Source organism: Mytilus edulis, chromosome 5 (genome assembly GCF_963676685.1).
Source record: "Mytilus edulis chromosome 5, xbMytEdul2.2, whole genome shotgun sequence".
NCBI lineage: Eukaryota > Metazoa > Mollusca > Bivalvia > Mytilida > Mytilidae > Mytilus > Mytilus edulis.
Window position 1 is genome coordinate 74,055,096 of NC_092348.1, and position 12,346 is coordinate 74,067,441.

A 12,346-nucleotide genomic window follows, 5' to 3' on the forward strand; every position below is an offset into this window, starting at 1 on the left:
ATTTGGCTTCTAATTTAGATCCATGTACTACATGTCTTTATACCGCAAAGCTTTAGTTTTGAGTTTGATGCTATTTATGAAAATCTATAAAGCAGACCAATTTTGATTTTTTTTATACATTTACATGGTCATTTTTATAAATTTCCTGTTTACAAAATTATGAAATATTCGAAATACTAATGATTTTCCTATCCAAGACATAGATTACCTTAGCCGTATTTGGCATAATATTTTGGAATTTTGGGTCCTCAATGATCATCAACTTTGTATTTTATACCTATTTTGATGTCAGCGTCACCGTTTCAAAGTAATTCAAGACAAAATAGAGCATGTTTCTTCCCTGGTTTTAATTTGATCTGAGCGTCACTCATGAGTCTTATGTACATGAAACGCGTGTCTGGCGTATTAAATTATGATCCTGGTACCTTTGATAACTGTTTGCACCCCTGGGTTGATGCCACTGCTGGTGGACGTTTTGTCCAAGAGGGTACTATCACCAGCCCAGTAGTATGCATTTCGGTGTTGACATGAATATCAATTATATGGTCATTTTTATAAATTTCCTGTTGACAAAACTATTAATTTTTCGAAAAACTAAGAATTTCTTATCCAAGGAATAGATTACCTTAGCCGTATTTGGCACAACCTTTTGGAATTTTGGGTCCTCAATGGTCTTCAACTTTGTACTTGTTTGGCTTCAAGTTTGAAGTGCGTCGAAATACAGAGGTATACGCTTGGTGAACGCTATAACCAAAGGAAATTTTTATGCAGCATAAAAAAATTCATATAGCTGTAGCGTTTGTCAAGTGTATACCTGTTCGCTACACGCACATACTATATATACGTTACAAGTGCGTTGCAAATGGCTACAGATACGTTTGAGACACGTTAAGGGCACGCTGTATACGCACCAGATCGTTCATGGACGTTTACATGGACGTATGCATGGCGGGTTTGTTCCATACGTCTGACTTAATTTAGCGCTTCGTGAACGTATAAAACGCACCCGTGGCGTATCGAAAACGTATTCTGGTGTATTACCACATTTGATTTCCCCCTAATAGGCCGTGTTCACATTGACCTAAATTCGGTGTTGTGTTTGTGTAACTCACACGTAAACTAAACACAATTGCGTTCCCATTGATAAAACGCAATGTTTACATGTAGTTTAAATCATGTTTTACCTACACACAGTCGATAGTCAATGTAGGCCATGTGTAGGTTAAGTGTACACAAAACTGCATTTAGGACATTAGTTTTATCGTGTAAATATTTAAGGAGGAAACTATTTTTGAGTAAAATTGATATTTTTGATAATTATTAGTTGTCTAAATTTTACAGATTTTTTTTTGGTTAAAAAAAATTAACGTACTTTATTAACCCCTAATCAAGACTCAAAGCAGCATCATTGCCGAACCCATAAGGCAGCAACCAATTGATTTTCGGGGGGGGGGAGCTATTCTAGTCGAGTATAAAACATAAAGGCAAGGGGGTGGGTGTGGTGAGCTATGGATTTTGTTTTGGAAACAAAAAATGTTTCCAGTTTTTGGCCCTGAAAAAAAATGTTTGTTTCACCCTCAGCTGCCACTATATATAATGCTAAAATTGATTTCGACTTGTCACCAAAATTTGTCCTAAAAAAAAATCAAAAGCTCACGCCCCCCTCCCCCTCCACAAAAATTTAAGTAAATAGTTGCTGCCTAATTGATTTGAAAAGGTCTTCCCGAATCGACTTGACGTACACAGAAATATTCGCCACTGGTCTTTACTCAAAAAACAATTCACGCATAAATGCATGACTAAAAAAATGTGAGGTAAATGATCTGTTTGTCTAGTATCTCAGTTCCGTTAAATAACACGTAAAATAAATTTTTCGATGCTGGTGATCAAACACTTTTTTTTTCAATATTTAACACTATAATGTATGGGGAAACTCTTGATTCAGAATAATTTTTTTTATTATCTGTATGACCTTTTTTTTTTTTTTTTTTTTTTATCAAATTGGGGATCGGAATATTTCCATTCCCATCCCCCACCCCTCTTTTGAAGTCAAATAGTTGTTCTCTTACCGCTAGAAAAAATTTTCAAAAATTTTGAATTCAGTTCTACGTAATGAACATTTAAATGACATATAGTTTACAAGTGGGAACAAATCTTATGTACAGGTAGCTAAACAAGGTGTATAGATGTGAACAAATGTAATGTGAAACCAGTGTACACTACACTAAACTAATTGTAAACATGTTTACTCTACACGGCGTTTGGTGTGAACACGGCCTTAGTCTTTGTTAAATTTGCATATTTTAAAAAAAATCGTGCAGAAATTATCTTTGTTTCAAATAAAGAAATACTTAGCATGAGTAAAGTTTTATTCTGTCCAGTACTACAGAAAAATTCACCTAACATTTCATTGCATATAAGAAAATAACCATTACTGGAAGTTAACCAGTCAAATGTTCACCTCTTTTTTTATCTGTGTACAAGCTTTTGTAACCATGTTACCTCGAGTTTCAAAAATATTCTATAGAAACCACATTAAAAAAAAGTAAGGGTGCTTTGAAATACTCAAGATCTATGTTTATGACCAAGAAATGTGTTACTGCAGTGAAATGTAGCATTACTTACCTACAACTATCAAATTCAAGGGAATAATTTTTCGACCTATTTTCGTACCTGTGACGTACTATGATTTGGTGGTATTACACCTGAAGACATTTAACGAAAATTGCTCTGACATTAATTTATAGTTGCATATGTGTGTGAATTTACAAGAATACGTGTATCCAGAAGTCGTTCAAACAACCTATAATTACACGTCCCAAACACGCCGAAAGCATGGATAATCGTCCCTGGTGCGACCGGCATGCTCCTCAAAACTATTCAAGGCACATTATCCCTTGGTGGTGTGCTTTTCATCTGCGTTCGAAAAACACCAGCCATACGCCAATATATGTTACTACAACTCCCGATAAACGCTAATGTGCGCTTATCGTACGCCTTAAACACATTGTGCACACGATACAGATATGATTGACAAGTTGCAATAGCGGCTAACGCGCGTCTTGCGTATTACATTATAATCTTGGTACCTTTGATAACTATTTTAAGTTTATCGGAAGTCACATTCAGCTACAACGACATCACGATCGTTACGTGTGGGCCATGATATAGATCGCAAGCCAAAAGACTTGAAAGGGACAGGCAAACCGTGTCTGATGAAGTTAAAACCCTCAATCTGTTAGAAGATCAAAAAGGTATATATACGTTTCCTACTTTCAGCTCAATATCAATGCTCTACATATAGGACCCTACAGCATTAACATGCGTTGTAAACAGGTACATGTATGCTTGATTATAACTTAACTATTTATAGAAGCCTGATCCTAATAATCACCTATATAATGATAACATATTGACTCCATTTTGTTAGTATTATAGGTATAATCGATTTTTGACTTTCTACTAAACACAAATGTTAATCTGAAAACTACCGAAATTTATCTTTTCAATTTTACAGCTGAATTAGTGATTTTCAGTCACAATCTGTCTTGAAATGGAAAGAGGTCCAAACCAAAAGGTACACGATTTTGAATATCTAAAGAGTACACCCTGAAAATCGGATCGTTTAAGATTATATGATCTTATATCCCTGGGGTAAGAAGGGAAAGAAATTAAGAACTGGAGTGTGAAAGACTGAACGAGGAACTGGACACAGAGCTGAAAAGGGAGATGTCGCACAGATTTGAAATCGTTGAGATTCCACTAAAGTCAAAATATAGGACAGTTCATAAACATCTAAACTTTGCCTGTATCTTTCAACCTGTAATGAATAAAGTCTTAAACTATTGAAACATATTCTCATTTAAACATACTTAACATATACACACTGTGTAAATTGTAAATAAACTTAAAATTGTTATGCTGTGGCCAAACCGGTTCTTGGGGGTGATCACTAAATGTTCAAAAACATCGGGATGCCTGCGACATGTATTCGTTCATACCAATTTTAAACATATTAAGTCGTCTCGCAGGCCTCCAGATTTTTTGGAAAATTTAGTGTTCACCCCAGAAACTTGTTTGGCCACATCAGAATAGTTTCAAGTTTATTTACAATTAACACAGTGTACAATTTTTAATGAAAATGGGGAATGTGTCAAAGAGACAACAGTTCGATCAGACAACAGACAACAGCCGAAGGCCACCAATGTGTTTTATATGTATATGTATATGTTAAGTATGTTTAAATGAACATATGGTCCCATAGTTTAGGACTTTATTTGTAATAGGTTGATAAATGCAGGCAAGGTTTAGATGTTTATGAAGTGTCCTATATTTTGACTTTAGTGCAACCTTAACTATGGTAGGAAGGTATCAATGAAGACTGGGTGTAATTACCATATCTCTGAAGTGTTCGTCTAAGGAATTTCGAATAACCATCTTTTATTTCAAAGATTATAACCATTGAAAAACTGATAGATAGTTTTTGGAGGTGAGGTACTTTGTATTGACAAAATGTTAAAATTTGGTTGTGGGGAATATAAGGCCTTCCCTAAACGTTACTGAAGGTTGTCACAGTTGTTGTTTCTTGTCGTGGTTAAATTTAGGCATTTAACAGCTCCGGGAAATTCTGTCTTGACGATGGCATCATCTTCCAATTCCTTACTGGTTCATCTTAGATGTAACATCTGTAGGAAATACTAAAAGTTAAGTGTACGATATTTTCATGTTTTTCCAATTTTATTCTATATACTAGTATAGCTCCGTTAACACCATACCCAGGTAAAGTAGAGCACAGTCAACGAACTAACAGGTATGCATGCGATTGTACTTATCCCAGTTGCATTTGTGCTGGGTGTACCGGTTGTGCAAATGACGTTAAGAACAAAACAGATTCGTTATGCAATAAAGCACATAGTTTAATCTTTTGTGTGTTTTGGGAGCCCTTGCGTATATATGCATCTCTACCTCTATTTCTCTTTCGGTGGATTTGATATAAGCTTCTCGATATGATTGTCTTACTAACTAGACGATCTTTTATCTAAAAGTATTTAATGTATTAATTTATTAGACTTTGATTGATTAGCGTCTATGATTTACTAAATGTTACAAATGCATCATGCGCCTTTGCTAAAAGAACTATTCTTGTACATATTTATCTGTTCAGTATAATTTATGTCTTTTTTTATGAAGAAACATGACAAAATGTATATTTATTCCTTTAAACCAGCTTTTCTTCTGTTAAGTATATAGTTACATTTCAGATATGATACATAAAGTTTTTTTTATCATTGTTGGAAAATAGATCACAATATATAAGTAGTGTAAAAAAACCACCAGGAAGTCATACTTTCATTGATATGTATCGTATATAGATTAGGCAGTTTCTATTTGTCCGGCTAGCCGGACGAATAGTACCAGGACTATTTGTCCGGCCAATACAATGCGCATGTCACTATAATATTTGTGTGTGCGTGTAATATTATCTTCAGCATCACCAGGGGGTAGCACATGTTTGAAATCTTTAGTGTTAGGGCCTAATCTTGTTACTGGTAATTGAAATTGTTGTTTTCTTCATACTAGTATATAGTCCAATGTGGATAACGAATAATTAGAATAAAATCATATATATCCCATATTTTTTTATATAAGAAGAGAGAAGAATTTACTTGTAAAACAAACTTGGGTAGTGTTTGACTCGAGCAGTTTAAGTTAACGTAAAGGATTTCGTCTAGCTGAAAAAGGTACAAAATTATTATGTCTGTAGCTGTAAAAGAGAATTGACATAAAGTTATCCATATTTTGAGTGAAAGGTGAGAGATTATTCTATATTGCCCCCCCCCCCCCCCCAGAAGAGTAAACAACACTGTTTTTTATTTTATTTACGTGAGGGGATCGGGTGTCACAATGTGCTCCTTTTCCCAAATTTCTCTTTTCTTTTCTTGTCTTGCAAGACTCATTTTTGGATTATAACTAAGCTAAATTTCATTCAGTTAGACCTGCAATTGTAAAGGCCTTTTTCAACTACACTTGCTTTGAACATCTTTTCCACCTGTACACAGCTGTAGCGAATCGAATAATTTTGTAAAACTAATTCTCCGATCAATTATATATAATTATCTTTTATTTCCCATTTTCCATGTGATTTCAATTTTTTAGAGTCCCTTTCATAAGATTATATCATTCTTGGAAGTTCATATAATATCGTGTTCCATTGTCAAATTCCGAAAACTGCAAAATTTATCACAAATATTTCAGCCATGATCTTAAAATTGAAAATCAGATTACACGCGCCCCCTTGGTGCTCCTGAAGATAATGTTACACGCACTTCCGAACGCACATTATATGACATGCGCATTACAATGGCCGGACAAATAGCCCTGGCACTATTCGTCCGGCTAGCCGGACAAATAGCCACTCCGTATAGATTATCGTTGATCATCTCAATGAGATTGATTTTCTCGCTTGAGCTGGTACAGCGAAAGTGAGAAAAGCAATCGAGTTGAGATGACCAATGATAATCTGTTTATCGCTATTTTACCTATGACGACGTTGTCAATTTCTTGTCAATTTCGTTAGCAACGCCACGTGGCCTCCTTAGTTTTTAGCGATAATTTGTCCATCTCAAGCGAGAAGCATGATATGAAAATTATCACAAAAAAAGATCAAAAGAAAAATGCACAAAATAGCGATAAATTTATTTATCGAGTAAAACAACATTTTCAGATTAGAATATATGAAACTTTATTACTTCAGCATGTTTTTAGTAAAATAATAGGGTAAGATTTTGTTCCCCCTCCCAGATCAGATGTTAAAGTAACACTGGATTCACTTTAACTCTAATTACAGGTAAAATCATTTATCCTTGTTACATAATTATCATGTTTCACTTAACAGAAATAATTGACTAGTTATTGAATACAAAAAAATCTCAATTGTTTGAGAAACGTGAACACACCCTACTATACTGTGCAAAATAATAACAGAAAACCATTTCAACAGATATTTTAGTACAGATTTGATATCAAACAACGTGTATAATTATGTTAAGTAGAAAATCATATATCACGTACATCTACGACAAATTTAAATTAAGTCGTAATAAGACTTCTATAGATTGTAAATTTAACTTGCAATAAAATTCATTTATATTTGCAATAAAATTGTTTATATAAAACCATTTTATTGGGAAAAAAACATCTTGTTATAAATTTATACAATTGTTGTCTATTCATAACATTAAAGAGTTTAACAATCTAGGCAAATACCTTTATTTAGCTGATGAGATTCGTTATTTATAATATAATGCTGATATTTCATTATTTATATTATTTGTTGGTCCTGGTACCTTTGATAACGTTTGACATTCTCCGCCTGTGATGCAAACTGTTTGTGATCATAAAACATGTATGTAATTATTCACTGATGCTATTATATTTGCATATGTAAATTCTAAATAAAAAATAAGTTGTACTGTTTCTGAATAAAAGACTATTATCATGGTCTTGTACATGCACCTGTACTTCATAAATTTTCTTTAAATAGAATGCACAAGGTCGTCCACTTGAAAATATTGGTGAAAATTTAAGTAAACAAAATTCAAGTAAAAGTTTATAAATATAGCGGTTATGGTTACAGTTGGGAATGATTTTAACTTCCGCGATGCATGATATAGATATTTAAAGGAATTTAATCGGATTTCTTTCTATACGGAACAGAAATCATAATTGGATAATTATATTTGGATGAAAATGAATCAGCTAAGACGAATGTTCCTTTTATTTATCATGTTAACAATAGTAAACGGGAACCATGCAATGCCGTGTACGTACAGTAGGAATAGAAAACATGAGCTGATTGCTCATTGTGAAAATCAAGGATTTACTTCTGTGCCAATGAATCTTAGTCGATATATCAGTGAGTTGATACTTTCAAATAACTCGATACGCATGCTCCCAAACGATTCATTCGTCCATTATACGAAATTGGAAATTTTGATTTTGAACAAGAATCGTATATCTGAAATCAAGGAGGATGCCTTTGTTGGATTACATTTGCTTAAAGTTTTGAAGGTAAATGATAATTTGATTAACATTAGAACCCTTCCAAGGGGAGTTTTCAGACATCTTAGTGATCTAATTGATCTAGATATAAGTCTCAATAAGAAGTCATTGGATGAAAACACTGCGTTTGTTTACCCTGATGGTGCATTTTCTGCATTGAGATCCTTGCAAAATCTTTCAATAGATTTATTCATGTTCCCTGAATTTGGAGCAGGATTTAGTTCCCTTAAAAACCTTACTGCTTTGAAATTTTCCCAATGTTATTTGAGAAATAGTAGTCAATTTCGGTTATCTAATTCAACATTCGAACATTTTTCGTCAAACCTAAAAGAACTCTATATCAGCGGCTGTCGTAATTTTTTTCTACTGGAATATGGACTATTGGAATACTTTCCTCACTTAAAGATTTTAGATCTTTCCGAATCATACGTGCACCTATATCAAGCATTGCGTATTCTACATCCGTTTCAGAATAAGAACATGTCTGTTATAAACTTTCACCACATAAGCGATAATTCAATCAATGAAGACGATTTTCCATACTCTGTTGTATTAACGGCAGAATTAATGACATATTTAAGAACTATCTGCATTGAAGCATTAGACCTGTCAAAAACAGGAATCGTAGATTACCAGCATAATTCTTTGTTATCGTTTGAACATCCAGAATGTTTCAAAACTTTCATCATATCGGCTAACAGATTACCTGCAACAACTGCAAAGCATTCATTACAACTTTATTCTTTTTTAATGAAAGCAATTAACATTAAAGTTTATGATTTGTCATACCTGACTATAGATTATGCTCATCCTGTCTTTATCAATGTATACAACACCGAATCTTTTTATCATTTACCAAAAAGTTCGAAATATTTTCAAATGTCTCCGCATTGGAACATAAACTACTCGCTTCCATCATCTATAGAGTTTCTTAGATTCACTCATATACAAAGCACCCCTTCTTCAGCATCTATAACTTGCAAAAACACATCTCTTAAATATCTAGATGTATCATATGGTGTTTACAAACGTTATCCAAAATTTTCAGAAGACTGTTTAAAGCAACTGGAATATTTGGACATTTCCGGAATTTCAGTAGCAATCATCACTTTTCCATCAATGCTCTTACCTAAACTCGTTGTGCTGAAATTGACAAATGCACGAATAGACCAAATTGTACGTAAAGGTAGAGAATGGATGTCTTTTAGAGCCCCTGCGTTGAGAGAAGTAGACATCTCATTTAATTATATTTGGACTTTGGAGGAAACAACTTTCTTCAAACAGCCACATATAACGCATTTAAATATGTCAAATAATTTATTCAGGACCATTCCTAATTTTGTAACCAAGCTTCAAAAGTTGCAATCGTTGGATCTTTCCAATAATTTGATTACATCTATTGACGACGACATAAGGATTTGGTTGAATAGAATGACCCGTTCACATCCTATCTTATATTTGGATAACAATGCTTTTATGTGCTCGTGTGATACTCTGGATTTTCTTCTGTGGTTTGAAAAAACAGACGTAACATTTTATAACGGAGATAATTATACCTGCACTATGCCAAACAATAAGCAAATCCTATTAAAGGAGGTAGCAAAGAATACCAACAAATACTTCTCAGACTGCAAAGCAACTTTATGGCTTCATGTTGGTATAATATTAGTTGCTAGTGCCTTCGGTGTTTTTGTACCTCTTTCTCTTCTCTATAACTATAGATGGAATATTATTCTCTACATGTATAGGAAAGTCCGACGAGTTGTTGAGAAAAATTTGCATGAAAATTATTTATATGACGCATATGTTTCTTATGAAGAAAGAAGCGTATTGTGGATACAGAAGTGTCTCCTTCCTAAAATTGAAGAAGAATGGGGACTTAAAGTGTGCTTACATGATCGAGATCTTCTTCCTGGAGATATTACGGCAGATGCAAAAGCAGAATCAATTCAGCAGAGTAGACATGTCGTGTTCATCATTACTGAACATTTTACCGAGGGAAAGTGGGGAAGATTCGAAATAGATAGAGCAAAATATGAAAAATATACTACAAACCTTAGAAAAATAATTATCATTTTACAAAATATTCGAATCGAAGATATTCCAGACGAAATTGTGAATATTTCAAATGACGTATGCTTCATTGAAATGGCTTTGGACGAAAACGAAATTATCAACAGTACAGATAATCAACGGGATTGGCTTAAGTTAAAGGCTTTGCTGTATCTAAATTAGAAAACATGAATGTTTGGAGAAGAAACATTTTAAAATCATAAATTGTATAAAAAAATAATAAAAGATATATTTCGGTAATGAAAGTCACATTTTGATAAAACGTCTTACTCAAAACGACAAAACAACAACGAAGATAAAACTCATTAAAACGGATAAGTAAATTTGAACAACACGAATCCAAAAAACACTGGAAGTGATGACAGGTGATTCGAAAGTTTAAGTAGTGTCTGCTATACGTTGCACTTGGATGGAGAGTTGTCTCATTGGTATTCATACCACATCTTCTTATATCTAAAGGTACATTATTTGAATGTGGTCATTAAATAACATCGTAGTGAAATTTTGTTTTTTTTATAGACGGACCAACGTATATTATATTTGATAACGAGGACTATCAAATGACTTTTTATTGTAATGACGTGTTCTGTATTTTTCGTAATATCTATGTTTCAAGTATATTTTACGAGCCGAATCGGTTTTGGTTCATTTTGTTATTATAGTTTTGTTTTGTGGCATAGAGTTAAAAAATTAAATTTATAGTTGAACAAGAAAGTAAACTGCTGCATATTTTCAACTCAAAACACATTTTAACCTATACACCTTTCTTTTTAAGTATATTTTTAGGAGTCAAGTGTGTGTGATTTTGTCATGGTAAGTAGAGTCCTCATATGTCAAATGAAAAGACAAGACGTAAATAACACTTAAGATACGACATAAATTTATTACGCCATAAAAATGATAACTAGAAATGTCATACATGTTACTTTGATCAATAACCTTATAGAAAAATTCCGGGTTGCGGAGAGTCTATTTTTCAATATAAATGTACTAATGTGGTACCAAGATGTCACATATCCCATGTAAATAAACTCATCATAGATACCAGGACTAAATTCGATGTAGGGTCGAGATTAACGATTTAAGATATGTCTTCCATGGGATTGAATGTTTCAAAACTTCGTCATTCAAAACTTGTACATAAAGTGATTAGCAGAGACCAACGAAGTTTACCGATATTCAGATCTCGTTAATTGATATTGAATGTTCAAACAAATTACAACAAAACAATTTAAAATAGCATGCACTTAAAAGTGAGGGAAAACTGGTTCGTTGTTTGCGTATGCATACCTTGCTATGCATGGATAAAACCGTCAGTTTTAGAATTTTGGATTCTCACTGCTCTTCAACTTTGTTCTTGTTTGGCTTGATAAATATTTTGATATGAGCGTCACTGATGAGTCCTATGTAGACGAAACGTGTGTCAGGCGTACTAAATTATAATTCTTGTACCTTTGATAACTATTTGTATGTCGTTGAAAAGGTTTTGAATCAATTCTGTTTAATTTGGATACAAAACAAGTCTGCAATAAAGTGAACATCAGTTGTACCATGTAATATCGCCGGTTGGTAAATATATCATGGAAAATTTCCGTTATTCGAAAACACATCTTAATAGGTGCATTTAAAAAAAATATCGAATGGTCAACAATAATACATCGCTCAAGGTGAATAATTATCTATTTTAACATAACAACTAATTTCAACAATAAAAACAAATAACAAAACATTGACCTTGAAACAGAAGTGTACGAGTAGTCCTACGCTTCAGACTCGACATTCACTAAACATGCATGCTAAAATTGACATGGTTGTTTTTGTTACACAATTATACACATGCAAGTTTTGAAATCGATAGTTTTCATCGTAGAAATAGTTATCAAAGGTACCAGGATTATAATTTAGTTCGCCAGACGTACGTTTCGTCTACATAAGTCTCATCAGTGACGCTCATATCAAAATATTTATAAAGCCAAACAAGAACAATGTTGAAGAGCATTGGGGATCCAAAATTCCAAATAGTTGTACCAAATACGGCTAAGGTAATCTATGCCTGGGATTCGAAAATCCTTAGTTTTACGAAAAATTCAAAGTTTTGTAAACCTGAAATCTATAAAAATGACCACATTATTGATATTAATGTCAACACCGAAGTGTTGACTACTGGTCTGGTCAATAGTTGTTCCAAATACGGCTAAGGTTATCTATGCCT

General features: G+C 33.3%; 1 protein-coding gene across 1 annotated transcript; it reads left to right on the forward strand.

The window, feature by feature from the left end:
- The first annotated feature begins 7,595 nt into the window (after positions 1-7,595).
- Positions 7,596-10,848, forward strand: LOC139524452 (toll-like receptor 2). The gene has a single exon (XM_071319237.1). The coding sequence runs from the start codon at positions 7,744-7,746 to the stop codon at positions 10,294-10,296; it is 2,553 nt and encodes an 850-aa protein (XP_071175338.1). The 5' UTR covers positions 7,596-7,743; the 3' UTR covers positions 10,297-10,848.
- Positions 10,849-12,346: the final 1,498 nt, after the last annotated feature.

What these genes read in the sequence shown, in the direction of transcription:
- LOC139524452 (XM_071319237.1), top strand. Translation starts at nt 7,744, where the DNA reads ATGAAAATGAATCAGCTAAGACGAATGTTCCTTTTATTTATCATGTTA.